General features: G+C 44.1%; 1 protein-coding gene across 1 annotated transcript in view; it reads right to left on the minus strand.

Annotated features, from left to right (window-relative positions):
* The window catches only part of ANKUB1 (ankyrin repeat and ubiquitin domain containing 1), a 27,896-nt gene extending 2,110 nt beyond the window's left edge, over positions 1-25,786 (minus strand). The window contains exons 1-5 of the mRNA XM_027772355.1: positions 25,694-25,786; positions 24,277-24,420; positions 15,025-15,241; positions 6,200-6,314; positions 903-1,841 (exon numbers count right to left, since the gene is read on the minus strand). Coding sequence (XP_027628156.1) covers positions 903-1,841; positions 6,200-6,314; positions 15,025-15,241; positions 24,277-24,420; positions 25,694-25,783 — 1,505 coding nt within the window. The 5' untranslated portion in view covers positions 25,784-25,786. The remainder of the gene's footprint in view (positions 1-902; positions 1,842-6,199; positions 6,315-15,024; positions 15,242-24,276; positions 24,421-25,693) is intronic.
* Positions 25,787-25,882: the final 96 nt, after the last annotated feature.

Here is a 25,882-nt window from a genome sequence, read left to right on the forward strand (position 1 = left end):
AAAAAAAAAAAAAAAAAAAAAAAAGAAATTGATGGGCAGAGTATGAATAGGAAAAAAGTAGGACCAGCAGATGGAATAATGGGTGATGGTCACATGGATGAATGCAAATGTAAAAATCCAACAAGCCATATGTGAGATTAGTACTCTAATATGTGTATTTCATAATTCAATTTCACCAGAGGACGCACTACACACAAAAGATGCTAGCAGCCTTTCTCATCTAAAACCACACACACACACACACACACATGCACACACACACACACACACACACACACACACACACGCACACACATACTCTAAAGACAGAAAACATTTATACATTTCCATGCTTTCTAAAACTACGCTGGGCCGTAATGAGCACTTGCTGAATGTTTTAAAAATAAATTCATTTTTTAATGTGCATCTGTTGATATAACAAATCACTACTTCTTTTCTTGTGTTTACAGCCTGATTTTAAGTTTAGCTATGCAGGGGCTGGCAGGTGGTATGGTGGTTAAGGGCTCTGGACTCCCACATGGCACAGTCTGATTGGAGTCCCGTACCTGGTAGCTTGCTTTCTCACTTTTCCTCTCTCTCTCGCTCTGTCCCTCTCTGGGCAAATTAAAATAAATAAATAAATAAAGTTAAATAAAATCATTCTTTTAAAAAAATAAAGATTAGCTCTGTAACTTTTTCACTGAATAACTTCCCTAGTATTTTTATAAACGTTTAGATGATCTCTTTTTATGACTTCTATCAGATATATCTCACAAATTACAACGATCGAAACGGGTAAGCAGTGTCATCTCCCACCAGCCTCATTATGTTGGGTCTCCAATTCTGCCAGTTTTGCAGCCTGACTTCCTCTTACCACGAGGTGGCAACAGCCTAGCTGAAATAAAGTAGAGCTGCTACTTTACCTCGCCACAGCCAAGCAGTAGACAGCGTTCTCCCTTGGGGTCCTTCCACTGTGCTCTGAGAACGACGCGAGGGGGGATCTTAGTAAAACGTCAGCACTGGGTGTCGCGTAGTGAAAGGACGGATGTGAATATCCCACTCTTGAAACTGAGGGGAGAGGAACTTGGGGGAGGTAGGAGTTCTTTATCAGCTCTTCTTTCCTCCTGGCTGTGGCAGTCATCTTCTTCTGGTTTTGTCGTTGATGTCTTTGTAAGTCAAAGAGTGGATTCGCACCTACTATGGGAGGAAGTTTGAGGGTTTGTCCTTTTGGGTCTGGCTGCGAAATTGTCAAAGGATTGCCTGGTCTCCTGCTCGCTGTTTGTTCTTTGAGAGGCGGTAGCTTGCGCAAGGTGTTCTGTGAGTCCCTATCCTCAGCCCTATGCCAGCTCTTGGAGGTCATTCTTGGTTTGGTGAAACCATCCACAATTATGGCGTCTCCAACTTTCGCCCCAAACACTCTTGCTCCACAAAGCTGGTTTTTATGAAGACTGTGACTCTGAGCTCTGAGGACCCATTGTTTTATTTTAATATAAATCCTCATTGGGACTGAAATTTTCGTAAAAGAAACTGTAGACCACATTTTACTCAGCAGATATAATACACAGTCTTTATGCTTGTGTTTGCATGCGATGGTGAGGGGAGTCTGTCCCGCTGCATTTTTGCATTCCAGGCACAGCAGGCTGCAGTTGACAAAGGCTTTCAGAATCAACAGTTGGCCAGCTTCTGCAGCTGCATGAATGGGGCATTTAGAGACGTCTGCATGAAGGGCTTCATGGCACCACGCTCGATAGGGGTGAACACCGACTGCCTCGTGGGGCCGCACGCCCTGCTGCAGGGCCCATTCAGTGAGTTCGATGTACCCATAAAAGGCAGCGATGTACAGGGCGACTCTTTTCTGAAACCTGCATGAGCGAACAGGTGTGGGTGAGATGTCTAAGAAGGCAGCAGACACATAGGGGATGCTGCATATTCATGAAACATGCTCATTATTTCTTCCTGTCTTCCTAGAAAAATATTTTGAAAATAAGCCTGCGGCAACATACGGGTTAAATGGCACAGAAAGAACACAGAGTAGTCTTCCTACTCTACACACGCCAGTAATTTCAAACCAGTTTCCTCGGGTCAGTTGTCTTTCTTATAAAAAGCAGGAAAAATCACAAGCTCTCTATGAAATGGGGAGATATTGGAAGCAATTTGGCACATTTCAGAAATTCGAAAGTTTTTGTATGTGTATCTTTCCTGTTTCCTGACAGTTTCTGGCTACATGAATGTCTTTAGGTCTACCCAGATCTGAACCACGACCTGCCTGTCTTCCCCTGATCCTGTGCTATTGTCTCCTAACTAATCTTTCATTTCCTCTTATTCCCCTGCAGGCTTTTCTCACCTAGTACTTAGTGATCTTTTTATTCCATACATTGGTGGGTACCTATACTCTATTTCCAACCCACATGAGGCTCCGGGGCCCTTTCATCTTGGCCATGTCCTCTCCTCCTATCCCACTTCCCATCACTCCCTTCCTTTCTCACGGTACTGGAGCCCCCTCTGGCCTTCCTCCCGTCCCCAATACCCCATAAGGTCTAAGCAGGGTAACTGAGGAAGGGTCTTCAGAGAAATGTGAGTTAGCCAGGCCAAGCTCAACAGGGTCCCGGCGGGCATAGTCCAGGAGACATGAGGGCAGGGCTGTGCATCTCCACTGTGCAGATAGCGGCCAGCTAGCCTGGCCTACCCCAAATCACCGCATATACCTAACTCTCCTCCCTCAGACTATAGGCTCCCTGTCCTGTATTTTGATGCGTATGTGGTTTCCATGGTAGCTAGATGTGAGTAATTTGCATTATCCATTAATATGCTGGCATTTAGCTCACACATCAATTTGTTTTGACATTCTTTAGTGCAAGACAGCACCCTCTGGGCTGACCAATTATCCTTCTTCTGGTGACACGGGGTCCTTCCCGCCAAGCCTCTGCAGTGTGTTTGTGGGTCCAGTAAGCACGCCAAGTTTGACACGTCCGTGACCAAATTCTTCTCTCCCCCAAACCTGCTCTTTTCTTGGGGTTCCCGTCCTGGCTGAGCAGACCTGCCATCTACCTCATTATTCAGGCTGGGGCCTTGGATTTTGCCTTTGCCTTCTCCTTCCTCTCCCTCTCTTCCCATTTCTCATTTGTTGCACGGACTGGTTGGATCTGCCTTCTTAGACATACCTGTCCTCTTAGCTCTGCCTCTACAGCCATAATCTAGTTCATGGCGATCATCTCTGACCATCTCCCTCTGTCCCTGTCTGCCCGTCTTTCTGCCTCTGCTTCTCACACTGGCGTCAGAGCCCTGTTTCAAAATGAAGATCTTGTTTTGGTCCTTCCCTGCCTTCCGTACTTGAAAGATAATGTCCAAACCCCTTTATAGTCCCACCGGCTGGCCCAAGCTGGTCTCTTCCTGTCTTTCCAGCCTCTGACCACTAACTCCTCTCCCGCTCCATTCCAACATGCGGAATGTCTGTCTTTCCATTTCCGGAATCTCTTCCCTTGCCTCCAGGCCTTTGTGTGCATGACCCCATCTGTCTTGGATCATCTTTTTTTCCTTCCTCTACCTCCTACCTGAATACCAGTCTCTATGACCTCAACCTAAACTTCCCCTTCTCAGAGTGCTTTGTCTGATTCCCTGGGCTGAAATGGTTGTCCATTCTCTACTAATCCCTATCCAACTTGTCAGCACTCGTCACACTGAACGTAACACAACCACTCCTGGCACTTTCATCCTGCCGGCCAGGTGCCACATACTCGGATACATTCTATGCCATTATAGAGTCATCGAATCTCTGAAACAGTTCTATGAGATAATACTATCATGATTAGAGAAGGAAACCAGGGGGCAGAATGCTTGTATCATTTTCCTAAGTTTCCAGAGCTGAACACCAAGGGAACGGGGCCTTGAACCTGGGCAGAGGGCACTGGAGTTTGTCCTCCCCAACATTTTGCAGTTCTGCTTCTCCAGGAATTGGCTACTTCTTCTTCTGCTTCCCCTACAAGACTGCAAGCTTGCTGAAAGTTGAACCATATCTTGTTTATCATTCTGTTCCTAGAATCTTGCACAGTACATAGTATTTGCTCAATAAATAGTTGTCGATTGGGTAGGCAATGAAAAGAGTTTTCAGTGGGGCCAGCAGGTGGCATGGTGGTTAAGGCATGGACTCCCACATGGCTGACCGTGGTTCGAGTCCTGGATCTGGTGGCTTATCTTTGCATTTGCTCTGTCTGTCTGTCTGTCTCTGGTGAGCACACATACATTATAGCAAATAAATAAATAAATTAATTTAATTAAATATTTCTTTAAAAAGAGTTTTCAGTCTGACCAATTACATTCTTTTTGAGCTCTTACATTTTTTTAAAGAATTATTTTATTTCACTTTATTTCAATTTGACCAGAGAGAGACAGAAGGAGATAGAGAGTGAGAGCAAGAGTGAGTGAGAGCGAGCGAGCGAGTGTGAGAGAGAGAGAGAGAGAAATTGTGAGAGCGAGAGAGAGAGAGAGAGAGAGAGAGAGAAATTGTGAGAGAGAGAGAGAGAGAGAGAAAAAATGGTCAGGTCCGGGACTCAAACCGTAGTCGACCATATGGGAGTCCAGCATCCCCGGCCACCATGCCACCTGCTGGCCCTGAGCTCTTACATTTTATTGAAAGATAAAGTCATGTGAAGGCAGTTGAGTACATGAGGACTAAAAACAGATTGTCATGGTCCAGTGCCTGTTTCCCACCTTGTTAGCTGTGAGACTTTTGGAAGGTTTTCTAATTTGTTTCCTCATCTGTAAAAACAAGATACAAAAGTATCCACCTCATAAAAGTGTTGTAGGTATAAAACGGAGGTAATAAATATATAAGTGTCGGCCACCAAGAAAGCATTGAATAAATATGCACTATTAAAAGGAACAGTGCTGGGACCAGGAGGTGGCATAGTGGATTAGACACTGGATCCCACATGGTTGATAGCAGTTCAAGTCCTGGACCCGGAAGCTTGAAACTCATGCTGGGCACATGTATGTGCATTCCCAAAATCCTGAGAAGAGAATGTAGAAGAAGGGATTGCGGCATGGCCATCCCCCGGGGTGTGATTTCTTGCTTTCCATCTTTCTTTCTGGTGGGTGCATGTGCCCTATAGCAAGAATCTCCTAAAACAATAAAAGTAACAATGCTACACAGCTATTTCTTTGGATTCAGAACATGAAAGAAGAGAAGGATATACTTTCTTAGACAGATATTAATGAAAAAAATTTAAATATTTTATAAAACTTCAAAAGCTGCTGACCAAATCTTTCTTTTCACAGTCCTTAGAGCTCCTGGTGGGGATGTGGACTTCTGTAAGACATGATTAAGTCACCCACCAGGGGGCACTGCTCTGAAATCCTGCCGAATGAAAACTTAAAAGGTTAACAAAACAGTGCATGTAGGAAGCTGCTGACTGCACAAACATGTTAAAATGTCCACCTGCTTCTCAGAGCCTGCCCTCTTTTGCTATGCCAGCAACACATGTTACGCTTCATATATGACAACCTGCGAATGCTGATATTAAATTCAGTTTGAAAAATTACACGTGACCTTTGGATGCAGTGACCAATGTTTTCACCAATCTATTACCAAGTGCGTTTTTAGACTATCTGAATGTGAGAGGGGCAGTTACTTATGTTTGACAGCCTTTGGAAATGTTGCTAAAAATCTGATATGCAAACCAAACTTAGGGCACCCATTTAATTAGTGGTCATTTCCCAAGGAACGTCTACCTGAATTGCAACCCCTCACCCAAGGCTGTCAGCTCTGGTAACCATCCCTGCTGTCTTGCTCCAGAAAATGTCTGCAGTAATGTCTGGTGGGGTGTGCTCAGTGAGACTGTCAGTAGTACAGGGCAGCACCCAGTGCAGGGGGAATTGCAGGCTTGAGGTCTGGTCAAAGTTTAGTAAAATTGTACTTCAATTAGGGACCAGCAGGTGGCATAGTGGTTAAGGCACTGGACTTCCACATAGCTTAAAGTCCTGGACCCAGTGGCTTGAAACTCATGCTGGCTGTGTGTGTGGTGTGGTTGTGTGGGTGCGTGTGTGTGTGTGTGTGCATGCCCCAAATCCTGAGAGAATGGAGGAGAAGGGATTGTGGCATGGCCATCTCCCTCAGCGGGGGTGGATTTCTCACTTTGTGTCTCTCGTCTCATGCGCCCTGTTGTAAACCTCCCCACCCCCCACCCCCAAAATGACTTAAATTAATTTGCTCTATCTCCCATACTTGAGTACTGGTCCTTCTTTTGATAAATAGCGTTGGACTTTAAGTTTTTGTCCGAGGAGACAACCCATCAGAAATTCCTTCCAGCCATCCCAGACGTCCAAGCGAAGAGTTGTTCCTGTGGACCGAGAGAGGCAGTTTACAGTTCTAGTCCATCTCTGTGCTTTGGCAATTCATACATTTTAAAGTTTAATTGATTTCTTTCATAAGCAAGAGACAAAGAGAGGTAGAAACAGAGAGGCAGCATCCTTAGTGGGTCCTCGGTGCTGGGAACTACCTCCAGCCTCAACCAGCCCCTGATTGTGGGCACATGTGTGCCCAGGATACCCGGCGAAGTCTCTGCACTGAACCAGAACCTTCCCGCGTGGTTTAGCCTGGCAGAGTGTCATGTTTTACCATTGCATCAACAACTGGCCCCCAATCTGTACAACATCTAATGATAGCTTTCTCCAAACAGAGGCATCAGCTAGATGCAAATTGAAATGTGACCCTGGAATAAGGAAACAGGGATGCTATTTTTCAACTTAGGCCTGTATTGGCTTAGAAAAGCCATTTCGCTTCTGTGTACTTCCATTTCTCCTCTGCTCCATGATTGCGTGTAATTCTGAAATACTTTTTTGCAGCTATCTTAAAACAGTCAAGTGTACATTGATTCCATGCTGATATATATATATATATATTACCAGGGGGAACTAAAGCCGCTATATTGGAAGAGGAGGGGCCAGCAGGTGGCGTCGTGGTTAAGGCGCTGAACTCCCACAGGGCCGATTGCATTTCAAGCCCTGGACCCAGCGGCTGGAAAATCATGCCAGGGGTTTGTGTGTATATGCACGCATGCCCCAAATACCGAGTGCATAATGGAGGAGAAGAGATGGTGGCATGGCCATCCTTTCTGTGGGGTGATTTCTCACTTTCTCTCTCTGTCTGTCTGGTGAGCACACACCCCCCTATAGCAAAATCTCTTCAAAAAAAAGAAGTGTGTGTGGGGGGAAGGAAACTAAGGAAGCTGCGGGAGGACAAATGGTCTCCGTGAGCCTTTCCTGCACAAGCGAGCTAAGGAGGTGTTGGATGATGCTCACCAGGCTGACCTGCCGCCCTGTCTTTTATGAGTCAGGAACTGCTCTGTTACGAACATAAACATAATTCACTGCTGCTGCGAACTTTTCCCTCGTCCTGCCTGGTCTCTGCGACACTGTGCTCCCTCTGCTCTTCAAGCTGATGTTTTCCAGACACCTTTCCTCAGCCTTCTCCTCTCACCCTGTATACCGCCAATACATTGATAAGACCTGAACCCCTTCCTCTCTGGTGGACCCCAGCTCTCTTACCTCCTTCCTCTCTGTCTTATTCAGTCTGTTCTGGCCACCTTGTCCTTTATACACCGGAATGGAGCGGTAATGTCTGAGTTTATTTCATTTCAATGAGTTCCAAAGTATATGGGGGAGCCAGAGGAGAAGCTCCTTAACTTATGTGGAGAGAAAGGAGAAGGTCGAGTCAAGAAGGGCTTTCTAGAGGAGGTGATGCCAGGGTTGCCTCATAAACTTTTTTTTTTTTTCTTGGAGAGGTTTTTGCTGTAGGGTGCGTGCGCTCGCCGGAGAGACAGTGAGAGACAGAGGGAGAGAAAGCGAGAAATCACCCCCCACCCCCCGGGGCATGGCCATGCCGCAGTCCCTTCTCCTCCATTCTCCTCTCGGGATCTTGGGTACTCACACACACGCGCCTGGCATGAGTTCAAGCCACCAGGTCCGGGACTCGAACCGCGGTCGACTACATAGGAGTCGAGCGACGTAGCCATTGCACTAACTGCCGGTCCCCCTCATAAAGTGTTGGTAGAAGAGTGTGGGGGGAAAGTTCAGAAGAATTCAGACACACTAAGTCCTCTCCTTGTCCCTCGTACAACATGACCTTCAAACATGCCAACTCCACTTTCATCTCAACTCCTGATGGCTTACAATTTCTTTTGCTCGAAAGGGTCTTCATCTAACCTTTCACAGGGCGGTGTCCTTTTTCTTCCTATTTCAATTCAAACATCATCACAGATGACACCTCTTGGTTGCCATAGCTAAAGCAGTCTTGGGCCAGCTAGTGGCATAGAGGCTAAGGCAGGTGAATCCCATATGGTCAACCATATGGTTTGAGTTCCAGACCCGGTGGCTTGAAGAACAGGCAGGGTGCACATGTGTGTGTGTGTCCAAAATCCCGATAGGAGGGAGAAGAAGAGGGAAAGGGATTATGGTGTGATCGTTCCTCCCCCACCCCCCCTTTTCTCTTTCTGTGTCCCTCTGGCAAGTGCATCCTCTGGAAAATTTAAAATAATAATAATAATAAAATAAAGCAATCTATGCCACCACTACCTTCTTCCTTTTGTTATTCTCTCTCTCTTTTTAAAAACATTTTTAAAGAATTATTTATTTAATTTTATTTATTATTATCATTACTACTTAACTTGACCAGAGAGAGAGAGAGAGAGAGGGAAAGTGAGAAAGCAAGCTGCCAGATGCAGGACTCAAGCCGCTTTTGGCCATGTGGAAATCCAGTGCCTTAACTGCCAAGCCACCTGCCAGCCCCCTGTCTGTTGCTCTTTATCCCACGACTTTATTGTAACTTCTTCATAGCACCTTCCATCAGTACTTGAAATAATTTTACTCGTCTGGAGATTTTTTCCGCCCCCCACGTTCCCAATATAAAAAGTTTCTGAAGGGACCAGCAGTTAGCGTAATGGCTATGTCGCTGGACTCCCATGTAGTCGACCACGGTTCACGTCCCGGACCCGGTGGCTTAAAACTTATGCCGGGTGTATGTACATGCATGCCCAAGATCCCGAGAGGAGAGTGGAGGAGAAGGGATTGTGGTGTGGCCATCTCCCCTGGGGGGTGATTTCTCGCTTTTTGTCTCTCTGTCTCTGTCTGTCTGTTGAGCACACATGCCCTATAGCAAAAACCTCTCCAAAAAAGAGAAAAATTGGTCAGGAATACAGGTATTGTCACAGCCTGCCTTCCCCAAGGTCATTGGTTCATGGTGGATGCTCTGTAAATATTTATTTTTTCTTTTCTTTTTTTCTTTTTCATTTATGTACTCACTGGAGAGAGACCCAGAGAGAGAGAGAGAATGTGAGAAGTCACTCCTAGAAGTGATGGCCACACTGCAGTCCTTCTCTCCATTTTCCTTTTGAGGTTCTGGGCACACATGCACATGTGCCCAGCATGTTTTGCAAGCCACTGGGTCTAGAATTCGAGCTGCACAGTTAGCCATGTGGGATCCAGCTGCCTTGACCACCGGGCCACCAGCTGGCCCTCAGTACCTGTTTCTTGAATGAAGTTCTGCTCCACTCCCTGAGCCCCTTCTGTCCAAGTACTGCCCTTCTAACCCAGCAGGCTGGCTAGCACTTCCCCGTGCCTGCCAGGCTATTTCTGGCCTTGGGGGGCTTCTTCTCTTGGTGCCAATTCTGTCCGAGTTCTTCTGATCTCTTCCCCACGCTCTTCTGCCAATATTTTATGAAGTGACTTTGGCATCACTTCCCCTAAAGCCCCCTTTGACTACACCCACCCCTTAGCTCTCCTAATTCATTAAGAGATTCCTTTGCTGGCTCCCATATATACTTTAAAACTTTTTATTAAACATATGTCACCATTTTAGAATTGCTGCTTTAGAAACACTAGTAGAGAACTCTCTAAGCCCAACCATCATGCCTCAGCCAACTTTACAGGCTCGGCGTTAGTTATGTCTTTAGTCAGCAAGAAGGCTCTCAGAAAATGGGGGTTTCTGGGAACCAGCAGTTAGCATAATGGCTATGTCGCTGAACTCCCACGTAGTCGACCGTGGTTCGCGGCCTGGACCCGGTGGCTTAAAACTCACGCGGGGCGCGTGTGCGTCCGTGCCCAAGATCCCGAGAGGAGAATGGAGAAGGAATTGCGGCGTGACCATCCCCCCTGGGGGGTGATTTCTCGCTTTCTGTCTCTCTGTCTCTCTCTGTCTGTCTGGCGAGCGCACGTGCCCTATAGCGAAAACCTCTCAAAAAAAAAAAAATGAGGGTTTCTTACACAGAAAGACAATGACCAGACCTGGCATGCTTTAGGAACCAAAGCATTCTTCAAGATGGGCAACACCCCATGAGTTGATTCCTGTTTGCACACTACTCACAGAATCTGATCGAGATTATTGCTTTCTAACCTGCCCTCTCTCCCCTAACCTGACCTGACCCTCATGAACCTGGCCTCGGATAGAAAAGTTCACTTTCCTTGCTGGAGAATTATGTAGAAATACCTTGATAAACATTTTATAAAATATGGACCATGCTTTCTGCAAGAGATTTAGTTTCTCTAAAGCTTGTTTACTTAAACATTTTTTAAAAATTTGGGGGGGGGGCACATGTGCTCACCATAGAGAGGGAAAGCGAGAAATCATCCCCCAGGGGAGATGGCCTTCTCCTCCAGTCTCCTTAAGGTTTGGGGCACACATGTACATGCCCTTGCATGATTTTTAACTCTCCAGGTCTGGAACTTGAACTATGCATCAGCCATATTGGATCTAGCACATTAACGTCCATGCCACCTGCTGGCCCAATATACTTTAACTTTTTAATAAAAGGTTTAATTCTCAGGACCAGCAGTTAGTGTAACGGCTATGTTGCTGGACTCCCATGTAGTTGACCGTGGTTCGAGTCCCAGACCCAGTGGCTTAAACTCACGCCGGGTGCGTTTGCGTGCGTGCCCAAGATCCTGAGAGGGGAATGGAGGAGAAGGGATTGCAGTGTGGCCATCCCCCCTGGGGGGTGATTTCTCGCTTTCTATCTCTCTGTCTCTCTCTGTCTGTCTGGCGAGCGCATGCTCCCTATAGCAAAAACCTCTTAAAAAAAAAAAAAAAGAAAAGAAAATGTTTAATTATCATGGGTAGTATGGGAAACAAAGGACTTTAAATATTGCTCTGGGTACATTTATGTTTTTCTTCTGATTAAAATGATCTGGTACGTTTTTAGTTTATCATGAAAATCACTCACAGATGAACAGTGGATAGGTTTAGCTTGATCTTCCTCCAGCAGAGGCCACATAACCTCCCTCTGAAGAATCAGCTGGCCCCAGGTCTAGGAAACAGTTTTTTTTTTTTTTTTTTTAAAAAAAAAGGTGTTTACCATAGGGCGTATACACTCGCCAGAGAGAGACAGTGAGGGACAGTGAGAAATCACCTCCCAAGGGAGATGGCCATGTTGCACATCCCTTCTCCTCCTGGGATTTGGGGCATGCATGCATGCACATGCTCCCAGGGTGATTTTCAAGCTACTGGGTCCAGGATTAGAACTGCAGTTGGTCATGCAGGAGTCTACTAGCATCTTAACCACTATACCACCTGCTGCGCCCAGGAAAACATTTGTTAAGATTCTAGGCCTGTAACTCAAAGGTTTGGTGGGAAGTCGCCATTCCCATTCATCCTACTCAGATGTTCTAGTAACTGCCCTGGTCCTTCTGAGCAGGCCTCCCCCTTATGCCTTATGCTATGAACCTCAGAATCCGATCTCAACTTTTAGGATTAAGGTCCCACCTTTGAATGTTTTACTATAGACCCCAACCTCTGGGATGAGATTTCTGTTACATATTGAAGAGCCTCTGGTGTTAACAACCCACATGTCTAGCTCCTTACCTCTCATGCAATCCATTCCCTCACTCACTCACTATCTTAGTGCCACGGTTCACCTACCAGTTCCATCCCTGATGGGTCTCCCTGAGTGTCACTCTTGGCCTTCTTTGGCCTTACCAATCGCCAGTTACAGACTGACCTGTCTGTTTCCCGGACCCCCACCACCTCCCTCTGCTAGACAACCACAAGGGTTTTCCCGGCCACCTGTCCTTCTCTAGGTGTTGCCTAACCTCCGGGTCTCAGTGATCCCTAGCTCACCCTGTCTACTTCTGATGAGGTCTGGTTCAGAAAACTGCAGGGAAGGCCGTACGTAGCTAAGTCCTCCGTAACACTGGTGGGGCACTTCACGCCCTGTATTTTATTCTACTTTAATTTTCTGCCTGGTTGCAAATCTTACGGATTTCGGAACTATTCAGTACCTTGCAATAAAGCCGTCCTAATTTCGCAAAGAACAAAGATAACAATGAATGGATTTTCTCTTAATGCTCAACTTTTGAATAGCCAGAGAATTTCTGAACAAGGTAGCCAGCACCATTTATTAGCTAATCCTTTCATCCCTATTGATTTGTAATGCCTTCTTTGTCACACGTTAAATTCATTCGTAAGCTTAGGAGTTCTGTTGGAAAATAACATTTTACTTGGAAAATGTTATGTTACTTGAGAAAATATAATCAAAACTTACTAATGAAAAGTTAGTGAAATGAATGAGACTTAAGCTTGAGGACCTGTCACTGCATAAGTGTTCTAATTTTCTAATTTTTTTTTTTTTTGAGAGAAATTTTTGCTATAAGGCATGTGAGCTCGCCAGAGAGACAGAGCGACAGAAAGCAAGAAATCATCCCCCAGGGAGGATGGCCACGCGCAAGTCCCTTCTCCTCCATTCTCTTCTCAGGATCTTAGGTATGCATGCACACGTGCCTGGCGTGTTTTAAGCTTCTGGGTCTGGGATTCGAACTGCAGTCGACTACATGGAAATCCAGTGACCAAACCACTATGGCATCTGCTGGTCCCTCTAATTTTTTTTTTTTTTTCCAATTTTCAGAAAGCCTTGTATTCTGTGGAGAAAGACAGGAATATAGAGAGAGAAAGGGAGAAAGCACCCTCAGAGGCCAATTTTCAGAAAGCACTTGTACTCTCTGGAGAAAGACAGGAATACAGAGAGAGAAAGGGAGAAAGCACCCTCAGAGGGGCATGGCCACGCCTCAGTCCCTTCTGTTCCATTTCTCCATCCTGTTGGATCTGAGGCGTGTACACACACTCACTGGGCATGTTTTTCGAACCTCTGGGGCCAAGATTCATGCCATGGTCAGCTGTGTGGGATCTGGTTCCCTTAGCTACTCTGGGACTGTCCCCGAATTCTCTATTCTTAATTTTGGGTTCCTTTTTTTGATCAACAGGACCCACAAAAACTGTATGAGCTTTATAAAACTCCAATCGGCCAGCTCTCTGCTTGCAAACCCAACTACCATCCATGCCCAGGCCGCGCAGGAGAGCAGATAGGAGCAATGTTGCCCGTTACAGGAAACTGGCCCAGCCTTTCCCACGTGGTCCCTGCCTCCTGAGTGTCTGGATTCCTCATTTTTCCCAGGGGTCAATATCTACCTATTTGATTTGGGCTTTCTCTTTCTGAATATGGAGACTTTCTCTGGTTTGGGTTTCCTTGTTAAGGGAAACAAAATCTCGATGGGAAGCTAAAGGGCATCAATGAAGGCTCACTGGCTCGGCAGTATAAGCGGCTGGAGGGAACCCAGTCGGGAGTGTATGCGGCAGAGACATTGATGGTGGAAAGTGCTGACTGGCGTCATCCCATAAGGAAAGTTTTTCACTCACTCATTTGTTCAGGGACACCTTGTTCCAGAAAGAATCAGGTCCGTTTATGAGCATGTATAGAATACGGACCGAGTAACAAGCCTATACTTGTGTAGACAAGAAAGGGGAGGCACAAGCCAGAGCAGAGGCAGGCAACATTTTAAAATGTGATCAGACAAAGCAAAGTTCAGAACAGTGGGTATGGGACCAGCAGATGGCGTAATAGCTATGTCGCTGGACTCCCATGTAGTTGACTGTGGTTTGAGTCCTGGACCCGGTGGCTTAAACCCACGCCAGACGTGTGTGTGTGTGCCCAAGATCCAGAGAGGAGAATGAAGGAGAAGGGATTGCGGTGTGGCCATCCCCCCGGGGGGTGATTTCTTACTTACTGTCTCTCTGTCTCTCTCTCTGTCTTTCTGGTGAGCACACATGCCCTCTAGCAAAAACCTCTCAAAAAAGTGGGGGGGGGGAAGAAAGCCAGGTGTTGTAATCCCAGCTCTTTGCAAGGCTGAGGCAGGAGGATCACAGCACAGCGAGGGGCTGTCTCAGAGCATCACACACACATGCATAAAGGGAGGAAAAGGAAGATGCACTTGAACTTGCTTCTATACATGCTTGAAATGTATTTTGAAAAGGAAAGAGATGAAATGGCCTGAGTGTTGTCCTTTTATCCCAAGGATATCTGAATTCTGCTTTAACAACAGGAGTTGGTAGGGCTGTGACACCCTTGTTGCTTAGTCTATGGACCCCAGACGTAATTTACAACCATGCTGTGCTTACAGAAGTTTGTTTAGAAACAACTCCTCCATTTGTTGCGATTTCATTTGGAAATACCTCCGATTCTCTATCTTCATAACATCGATGTCACCTGTGGTGCGGGGGGAGGGGGCAGGAGAGGTAGGAAGGCTTACCACTGTACATCCTTTTACACTGCTGATGTCTAAACCATGTAAGTGTATTAACTACTTAAAAATAAATACATAACTATAGAGAACAGACTGCATTTAAAAATTTAGGTTTCCGTTTTCTCTCTCTCTTTTTTGGAGAGTATTTTGCTATAGGACACGTGCGCTCGCCAGAAAGACAGAGAGAGACAGAGAGACAGAAAGCGAGAAATCAACCCCCAGGGGGGATGGCCACGCCACAATCCCTTCTCCATTCTCCTCTCGGGATCTTGGGCACGCACACTTGCCTAGCGTGAGTTTAAGCCACTGGGTCTGGGACTCGAACCGCGATCGACTACATGGGAGTCCAGCGACATAGCCAACCCAGGCGCCATAGCCATTCCGCCAGCTGCTGGTCCCTCCATTTTCTCTTGAAAAGCTGCAGCACCCGTTTTCAGAGAACCCCAGTGCCGAGTAGTGGCTGAGAGCAGACGAGGCGGGCAGTACCGATATCGGTCTGGTAGTCCCTGAGGCCGTTGCAGTCATACATTTCCAATCCCTTTGGCGTCCGGAGACAGTAGACACCAACGGGGAAGCCACACCTCAGAGTGACCAGTGTTCTCAGGTCAGACACCTTTTTACCGAGAAGGGCAGTGCTCTCGACTATCGGCATCTTCTCCTGGGTGACAGCGTTGAACACATAGAGGGTAGGCTTGTCTTCTTCCTACAGGCGAAGAAAAGGAGAGGACTCAGTGAGGCTGGGACAAGGGCTGAAGGATTCAGAGTGGCTCGAGTGGGCCTCTGGCTCCTGTGGCATGGCCGAGGGTGACAGCAAAGGCCGCTTTCTCTGACTTCTTGACTGAGTCTTACTCTTCCGTCCCAGGGATATTAACGGGTCACCTTCTTTGAGTGAACTAGAGACTAGGCAGGGCTCGGAGATCCTTTTTACTTTACCCTTTTTAAAGAAGTTTTTGCCATGGCTGGTAGGTGGCGTGGTTAAGGACGCCGAACTCCCACATGGCCGACCCCAGTTTAAGTCCTGGACCCTGTGACTTGCTTTCTCTCTCTCTCTCTCTCTCTCTGTCCCTCTCTGGTCAGATTAAAAATAAATAAATAAATACATACATACATACATACATACATACATACATACAGTTCAATAAAATAATTCTTTTTTTAAAAAAAAAGAGAGGAGTTTTTGCCTAAGGGCAAATGTACTTACTGGAGAGAGAGAGAGAGAGAGACAGCGAGAGAGGAAGTAAGAAATCACTCCCCAGGGGGATGGCCAGCCTCAGTCCCTTCTCCTTCGTTCCCCTTCCAGGACTCTGAGCACACATCCACACACACATGCCCGGTGTGAGTTTTCAGCCACCAGGTCTGGGACTTGAATCCCAGTCAGCCATGTGGGAGTCTGACAGTTAACCGCTCTGCCATCTGCTGGACCCGCCTTCTTCCTTCTTAGCCTACTGTTCAGGTACATGGAGGCGTGCTGGTCATTTTCGTCCATGCTGTGCTTATAGAGGGGTCAGTGTACATGATGCTTCTGCATTGTGTTGCAGTTTAATTTTAAAAGAATGCAGATTCTAAACCATTAGCTAGTTTTCAAAAATCCTGTCTGTGAGGTTGTCTCTGGGAAGTGAACTGAGTCAAGAGTGAGGAGATTTTACTAATAATTTTATGTACTTCCTTGTCTATAGGATTTGCTTTTTTTTTAAATAACCACATGTGTGCATTTTAACTATTTAAAAAGGGAAATGTCAAATACAGATTTTGCTAAGTTTCTTTTGTTCCTTTTATCTTGCAATCTAAATTGAGAAGCAAGTGGAATTGAGGTATCTGAGGTAAAGATGACAAGTTTGGGGGGAAATATCAGTCTTTCTGTTAACAATAACTTAAGCCAAACCCAAACTAAAAACATAGCAAATGACAAAAATGGGAAGGAGATGGGAGGATAAGATCCTTAGCACTTCCACTTTTCTAATACAAAATGAAACTGGCTTTCCTTCCTCTTTAGTGGATAGGAAAGCAGTAGTGTTTTTCTTTTTCTTTTTTTTTTTTTTAAGAGATTTTTGCTATAAGGTGCATGTACTCACCAGAGACAGAGATAGAAAGCGAGAAATCAGCTCCCGGGGGGATGGCCACACTGCAATCTCTTCTCCTCCATTCTCTTCTCAGGATCTTGGGCATGCATGCACACACACCTGACATGAGTTTGAAGCTTCTGGGTCCAGGACTTGAACTGTAGTCAACTATGTGGGAGTCCAGTGATATAACCATTACACCATCTACTGGTCCCTAGGTAAATACATTTCTTTCTTTCTTTTTTTTTTTTTTAAGAGAGATTTTTGCTATAGGGCATGTGTGCTCATCAGAGAGATAGAAAACTAGAAATCACCCTCCGGGGGGATGGCCATGCTGCAATCCCTTCTCCTACATGTACACACACGTGGAATGAATTCCAGGCTGCTGGGTCTGGGACTCGAACCACATCCAACTATGTGAGGGTCCAGCAATATAACCACTATATCATCTGCTGGTCCTGTAGATAAATAAGTTTTTTAAAAAGGTTTTCAAAGGTCAGCAGGTGGCGTGGTGGTTAAGGCACTGGTCAACTGCAGTTTGAATCCAAGACCCAGATGTTTGAAACTCACGGTAGGAGTATGTATATGCATGCCTAAAATTCTGAAAGGAGAATGGAGAAGAAGGGGTTGTGGTGTGGCCATGCCCCCTGGAGGATGATTTCTCACTTTCCTTCTCATTGTCTCTCTGTCTCTGTCTCTCCAGTAAACACATGCACCTATGGCAAAAACCTAAATAAATAAATATCCAGAAGACTGGGAAACAAATGAACAAACAGAAAGGCTATTTAGGGTCCAGTAAGTGGTGTGGTGGTTAAAGCACTGGATTCCCACATGGCTGACTGTGGTTCAAGTCCTGGATCTGGTGGCTTGAAAATCACATTAAGCATGTGTGTGTGTATGCCCAAAATCCCAAGAGGAGAATGGAGGAAAAGGGACTCTGGCATGACCATCCCCTATGGGGAATGATTTTTCACTTTACTTCTCTCTGCAACTGTCGTTCCACTGAGCATATACACCCTATGTCAAAAACCTAAAATAAAGGCTCTCAGAAGATGAAATAGCATATATTTCTACCTAGAAAGATAAGAATCTATAACCTAGGCATATAGATAGCTGACTCTGGAACAAGTCATTGTAATGGAGAATTACGAAACATCAGGCAATCTTTAAACAAAAATCAAGAGTGCAAGGAAGAAAATGTTATTAATTGTTAATAAAGCCAGATTCTCAAGTCTCAAGAAAATTAACACCTGCAGAGTCTGTTTGTTATTTTTTTTTAGCACCTTACAACTTTTTATCATATAAATAAATGGTGGTTTTTGAATGACACCCAGGCCCACTGAATTCATAACGTAACTTTGTCTTTGTGGGAAAACACATTTAGAGTTCAGATGATGCACACTAGTTGGGGACATGTCTTCATATTAGTTGTATGAAAAGGGAGCAGGTAGATGCCAATTAATAGTAACTTGCTACTTTCCTTATCCGCATAAGAGAAGACGTGTCTCTACCTGTCTGTCTACATCAGGGTTCCTAATCTCCAGGCCATGGATTACTGTCAGCCCATGGCCTGTTAGGACTGTGTGGGCCACACAGCAGGAGGTGAGCAGTGGGTTAGTGAGCGAGGCTTCTTCTGTTTTTATAGCTGCTCCGTCACTCACATTGTCACCTGTGCTCCACTGGCTGTCCGATCGGTGGGGACATCAGAGTCTCATAGGAGCGCCAGTCCTGTTGTGAACTGCACCTGCATGTGCCATCCAGGTTGTGTGCTCCTAATGAGAATGGAAAGCCTGATGATCTGAGGTGGTACTGGGGCAGTGATGCCAGCACTGGGGAGCGGCTCTAAATCCTGTATGATAGTGTAATGAAATAATTGTATAATTATTTCATTATCTATTACAATGAAAAATAATAGAAGTAAGATGCACAATAAATGTAATGCCCTCAAGTCTTCCCAAAAACATCCCTTCATGCTCCAGTCCATGGAAAAATTGTCTTCTGTGAAACTGGGCCTGGATACCAGAAAGGTCTGCTCTGCAAGACCTTCCTCCCCAAGTATTCTGAACCAGGGAAGGCAGGCCGTTTACACCTAAGAAAGTCCAGTGCTATTAACTAAACAGTGCCATACACAAATCATTGTTGGACATACATAAAAGTAAATTTGTCCCTTTAGAGACAAACCAGGACACCATGGTAGGAGATGCATCCCAAGTGTCTTACTTTACAATAAAAACATTCTCTTTCATGGAAATCATTTTACTTTTGTCTTTAAAAATGCAGACTCACTTGTACATTATTAGCAAAGTAGGAAAAGTTTAAAAGAAGCAGACTGAAAGGAAACAGAGGTTAATGCAAGTTTTGAACACCACTGTGTTTTTTTCTTCCAGTTCTGCTTTTTTATATTTTGCTATTTTGAAGTTGCAGCTCCAAATACGCAGAAGCTTGCCTCCGACTATACCAGAGTGATCAAAAAGGGGAAATAATGTTTGTTTTTGTTGAACCAAATAAATTCCAACTGAGAGGTCTTCAGAAAATTCTCTTGTCTGCTGTTCACCTAGAGAGGAAATACTTGATGTCTAGAACACGGGGCTGAAATACCTTTCTTTCCTAAATTCTTTTCATACTTTTCATTATGGCTTATCTTAGAAAAGAGCCATTTTTTAGAAGCACGTTTACACGTGCTTCTGTGTATAGAAGTGATTCAAAATGTAAAACCACATATAAGTCTCCTGGATTTTGGTGCTTATACATTAATGGTGGCTTTTGAAAGCTAAAAGGCACATCATTTTGAGTCAATTTTACACCTATCAGTGGAGTATGAACTTCTCCAACTTATCTGATAGACATCTACTCAATGGCACTATAATTAACCCAATCTCTCAGCCTAAAATAGCCTCTTACAACATTCCAAGGATGTCAGAAGAGATTAGCTACATTTTGACCCCAGCACTTGGTTGTAGAAGTCTGGTTATGGAAGGAGGAAGAGAAGCCAGAAGGAGCCCTGGGAAGGCTAAGTCCATCTCATGCTCTAGAAGGTACGGTTCACGCGATATTGCTCCATTCGCCGTGGGGCAGGGCTGTGTTGAAGTGCTCCCAGTCAGGCTACACTCTCACCCCAGCTCTGAATTAGGAGCCAGCAAGGAAGAGAAGCAGCAGACACAGGGATCCTCCAGTTCTGAAGCATTGCTGGCCTGGCAGCAGGGCTGGCTGAGTGCCCAGTGCCTGCCTCGGGGACTCAGAGGTGCCTGCAGTGGTGCCTTCCTGGACTCATTCTGAGGCATGATCTAGATGTTTCTGGCTGTCTGATTTCTTAGCCTGATTCTCCAGTCTTCTTGGAAAGACTGTATACATCCAATGGCCTTTTAATATGTTTATTTCTGCTTAAATTATCCAGGATTAGTTTCTGCTGCTTGCACCTAAGAATGATGATGCCAGACAAGGAAAAAGGCAAGAATGCTGGGGGAGCTTTGCCTTGAAGGTGGGGAGGGAGGAGAGATGCCACAGTCAGGGAGGAACTCCAATCCCTGAAGTGAATCTCAATTCTCTGCTATGAAGTTTTGAACACTCATCATAGACCTTCATACTTGACCACTGATGCTTTTTTTTTTTGGAGAGTTTTTTTTTTTTGGGGGGTTTTTTTTTTTTTTTTTTTTTTTTTTTTTTTTTTTTTTTTTTTGCTATAAGGGCGTATGCACTTGCCAGAAAGACAGAGAGAGACAGAGAAACAGAAAGTGAGAAATCACCCCCCAGGGGTGATGGTCATGCCACAATCCCTTCTCCTCCAGTCTCCTCTCGGGATCTTGAGCACGCACGTACACATGCCTGGCGTGAGTTTAAGTCACCAGATCTGGGACTTGAACCACGGCCAACTACATGGGAGTCCAGCGACACAGCCATTGCACCAACTGCTGGCTCCACCACTGAAGCTTTTGTCAACTCATCCATTCAACACGTTTGTGTAGAGTGTACTATGTGCTAGGGACTATTCCAGGCCCTGGAGACAACACTGAGCAAAACTTAAGCAGAGGTTTCCACGGTAACACGGGCAGAAATGAAGGAGGCAATTGTACTAGCACCTGTGCATGCTGGACAGAATCCTAGGCTTTTGCAGAGCCTGAAGCCAGGGTTCATGGGAGTCCAGCGACATAGCCACTATGCCAACTGCTGGTCCTGTAATTTCTCACTTTCTTTCTCTCTCTCTTTTTCTCTGGCAAGCCCATGTGCTCTGTATTAAACAAACAAACAACCCTAAAACAAACCAACCATCAAAAACTGTTTATTTGCCAATTTTTTGAACTTTGCAAACGTTTTTAGTTCATGTCATGATACTTCATTTTTTTAAAAAAATATTTATTTTATTTGTTATTATTATTTAATTTGATGAGGGAAGGAGAGAGAGAGGAGAGAGAAACTGAGAGAGCAAGCTGCCAGGTCTGAGACTTGAACTGTGGTCGGCCATGTGGGAGTCCAGCACCTTAATCATCACGCCACCTGCTGGCTCCCATGTCATGATATTAAATTGTACCAAAATGAATAAAGACATTCTAGCTTTCCTAGATTCCAAGAAGGCAGAACTAACTGGCACAAAATGACATAGTTAAATATAGATTTTCCTCTTGTAGAATAGAGCTATAATAAGACTTAGAAGGCAGCCTTTGGGGACCAGCAGATGGCATAATAGTACATTGCTGGTCTCCCCCACATGGTTGATCTCAGTTTGAGTCCTGGACCTGGAGACTTGAAACTCACACCAGGTGCATGTGTGTGCATGCCCAAAATCCCAAGAGGAGAATGGAGGAGAAGGGAGTGCAGCATGGCCATCCCCCCTGGGAGATTGATTTCTTGCTTTCTGTCTGTCTGTCTGGTGAGTGCATGTGCCCTATAGAAAAAAAAAATCTCTTAAAAAAAGAAAAGAAAAGAAAAGAAAAGAAAAAAGAAAAGAAAAGAAAGCAGCCTTTGTTACCTGACATAGGACAGACAGTATGGAGTTGATATCACTGCATTCTCTGAGGCATGGGATAGTTTCACAAAATATTTTTGTTGCTGTAAGCCTATTCGGGGCTGTTATCATGCACATATACTAAATAGTATGTGGACTTTTGGAATAGGCTTGTTTTGCCATATAACTGAAACAGGAACTAAGAATCAAAACCAATATTTACGCAGTTCTCTTCCTTTAGATTAAAGATTTCCACTCCCCACCAAATTAGTGATAAGAAATGTCCTAGGAGGCCAGATGGTGGAGCAGCAGTAAAACACAGCATTCTACGAGGCAATCTGGACAGCTTCCTGAGGACAGCCTGGGGCCAACCGAGGGCGGGGAGGAGACGGTGGAGTTGAGATCCTATTGAGGGTGCTGTCTATCTCTCTCGTTCTCTCTCTCTCTCAAACACACACACCCACAACAAATAAACAAACTTTTAAAAACTTCCCTAAATTCATCCTAATGGGCAGAGTGAAGAGTAGGAATGGTAAAATTTCCATGGAACTTGGGGGTTTTTATGGAACACCATGCATTGGCCCATCCTGCGACTCATAATGATCTTCTGCCTTGGCTCTCTTAAAGAAACTCTTTTTCTTCTACATTCTGACTATGTCATTAGAGTTTAGAACTCTAGGACCATGTTAGAGACCAGTACAAAGCAATGGTCACTGTGATAGATGATATGCAATTGGCAGAACTTAGTAAATGGTTTTGTAAGTTAAACTATGAATACAGATCCTCCTGTAAGGAGAGAACTAGAGGGTGGCAGACTTTTCTCATTATACTTTTTGTATCTTTTGAATTGAGAACCAAGTAACCCAGTCAAGAATAGATAAGATTCTTAAAATAATATCAAGTTAGGTCTTAAATAAAAATATCTTACTTACACTATTAATACACTATCTATGTTCCTGACGGCCCTCCTATTTTCTCTAGCCAGCTCAAATATTAGTATTCAACCATTATCTCTAAGCAAGCAAATAACAAAAAGTCTCAAACATTATTCTTGACATTGGAAAATCCTGGGAAATTTTTAGAGGACTGATCCTGTATGATACTGAAAACATAAGAAATGAATATTTTTAAAGACTTAAAGAGAAGATAATTAAGAAATGACACAGAATTTGGACTGCTTTAAAAATATTACTGTACCATTTTCTGGTGAGAGGGAGAAACCTAGAAGAAATCAGAGTTTTTTTAAATTTCTTTTGATGATTAAGCATTCTTCTGTATATGAAATGAGTGTTTATAAAACTTTAGACCCACATATATACATATATAGCTTATTATTTACATAAATGGGAACATACAATGCTTATTATTCTGTGACTTGTCTTTATCACTTAACAGTAAATATTGGAGAATATTCCTCTTAAATATGCATTTAGTCAATCACTAAAAAATTAATATAAAAAGTTAACTTTGACTAACATACAGACATTTTAAATGTTAAATATGAGAAAGTTAGTGCCTCATTTACTGGAGAATATAAGCTTTATTATGTTCTTGGGGTTCACGTTTTCATATGTGGTAAAGAACTACCACAGAATACTTTGAACCCTAGAACAGCAGTTTTTAGATTCTTTGGACCACCTATCTCTTTAAAAAAATTGTTGCAATATAAGCACCATCTATTCAGAAAACCTCCAGCACGTAATTATTTTTAAAATTTTTAGTTAACTTTATTTTTCATTTGGCCATCTGTTTATTTTTAATTTGACCAGAGAGGGACAAAGTGTGTGTGTGTGAGAGAGAGAGAAAGTGACAAAGCAAGCCTCCAGGTCCAGGACTCGAACCGCAGCCTGCCATGTGGCCATCCAGCATCCTTAACCACCACGCCACCTGCTGGCCCTCTGTCTAGACCATAATGTCATACATTTTACTATTTTTATAAACAAAAGTTGCCATTTAATCCCCCTTTAAAGTGATTTATCTGTTTAATTTGTTATTATTATTTATTTTTAAATTTTATCAGAAAGAGAGAGAGAGAAAGGGAAAGTGCAAGCTGCCAGGTTTGGGACTCGATTCGCAGTCAACCATGTGGAAGTCCAGTACCTTAACCACCATGCCACCCCTCCTTAACCGTCACACCAGCCCCACATTTTACTGTTAGGGTTCTGAAAGCCTAGCCATGGATTTCCAGGTAAGCATCATTGATTGAGGACACACTCTAAGTGGAGAGGCTATTTCCACTGTGTGAACACCTAACTCAGATGTCTAGTCTGGCCCAATCTGGATGCAAAAACCATCCCTTCATTCTTACCTTTACTGAGAATTTCTTTTCTTCCCTCACTCTGCTACCCCTAATCACTGTGGCCCCAGAGGAGCAACCTAATTCTCTTCTTCCCGTCAGTGTTCCAGATTCGGAACTTTGCCTTGTTCTCATACTGGTTTGTGGTGAGGTTGGTGATGACTGGAGGGGCAGGCAGTGAAGGGGCTAGGGAGGGTAGGGGAGGAGGAGCACTCAAAGGGGAGCTTCCTCCCGTCTCCATGCCCTGTTTCCCCTCACAGCTCAAAGCGGGGTGCAAGACCGTTATATAAAGGAAGAGAGAAGAAAGCAAGAGAAGAAAGCCTTTTTCTAAGTTATGAAGTTCCTGATTGAATTAGTCATGCTTTATTCAAACCACTGGCATGGTGGTTAAGGCGGGGTGGTATGGTGGACATCTTGGACCAAAGTTATTTTGATCTCCATACCTTAACAAAGCATTTGAGAGTTGAACAGAAAGATATTCCAACATCAGCAAGATTCCAGCTGTCCTTTAGAGCAGCTCCGGAATACGTCAGCTCCAGATACCGCCTGCCTTGTTTGTCTTCGGAGAGAGGAATGTGGAAATAATCCTGAAAAATCAAAAGCAGTCGTAAAAACAGTGCTTTACTGCACCAGGCATGCAAGCCACCCCCTCCCCCCCATTTTAAATATTAGATAGGGGTTCTTGGAGTCTGTAAACCACCCCAAAATTTTATGGATGGAATCTACGTAGAGAAAAAAAGCCTGCATCTGAATTTTCACTAATCGTCAGTGCAATTGAGATTTTCCTCAATTGTGTGTACAGATAACCACCGAAGTAACAGTAGCCAACTGTACCTGCGACTTTGGCATGGACAGAAATCATGGATATTTCCATACTCTGTTACAGTTGTTGTAGCTATCGCAACATATTGTTTATACTGATCACTACTTAGCAAACCCAGTAGTTATGAGATGCACTGCTAGAACTTGTGAGTTAGTGTATTAATGAAGAAGTTCACACGTCACCCCATCACCGATTTATTTAATATTTGAAAATTATATTTCAGTGTAACTTGTTTTCTTTTTATCACATGTGTTTTATTTCACACATTTAAAGATATCCTGAAGAGGACTTGTTTCACTGGACTTTCAGAGTGATCCATGATGTGTACAGGTTAACCTCCCCTGTGTGAGAAGATCTAGATTTCAGTGACCATAGTAATCTAACAAAGATGATGTAACTATAGTCCAATAAATGTTCCTTGGCAAGTGGGAATGATCATTCCCAAATTAAATATTCGATAGTCAGAGCTCAATATTTTGCTTAATTTTTCATTTTAGAGTGAATTTTTATAAGAAAGATCCTGCCCACAAATGATTTCTTATTCTGTCTCTGTGATCCTAGGTACGGCAGTCAACCTCCCTGAGCTTCGGCTTTCCCTGAATGCAAAATGAAGCCACTGTCCACAAATTCTCTAAAGCTCTCTCTGCCTCCACAATCCTTTGATTCTTTATGGGTGCCTACTCACCAAACAAAGCAACTATCTGACACGTGGCACGCTCCATGATACGGCCTTAAGGCTGTTTTATTTTCGTCTGTTTATGAATTTTGTTACTACTCTCTTGCCCATGCACTACACACAAATTCTCTAAAGAGAAGTGGAACTTTTTCTTTTTTTCCTGAGAATGTCCTGGCTCGGTTCACTTTCTTGTCTGCCGTTGACACAGTCGGTATCTTATCACTCTATCATGTAAGCAAATAACGAGAGCATCAACGTTTTAGTTCCTTGTTTGGTGAAAATAGACCAAAATACCTCTACCCTATGTACAGCACGGTTAAAATTAATATACATTTTAGTGGCTCGTGGCCAAAGTACATACCTTTATCATCAACTTGACAGCCTCCACAGTTTCATCTGCTGAAACATCAAATGGTTCAAAAGAGCCTTCAAAGGCTATGAAAATCCTCATTGTGCAATTACCTTCTCAAAAAAAAAAAAAAAAAAAAAAACCAGAAAGTTTTCTCAGAGATTCTGCTGGATAGCTGGAAAAATTTCAATTCACAGTTAA

The sequence above is a fragment of the Tupaia chinensis genome, unplaced genomic scaffold, assembly GCF_000334495.1.
Source record: "Tupaia chinensis unplaced genomic scaffold, TupChi_1.0 Scaffold000272_1, whole genome shotgun sequence".
Lineage (NCBI taxonomy): Eukaryota > Metazoa > Chordata > Mammalia > Scandentia > Tupaiidae > Tupaia > Tupaia belangeri.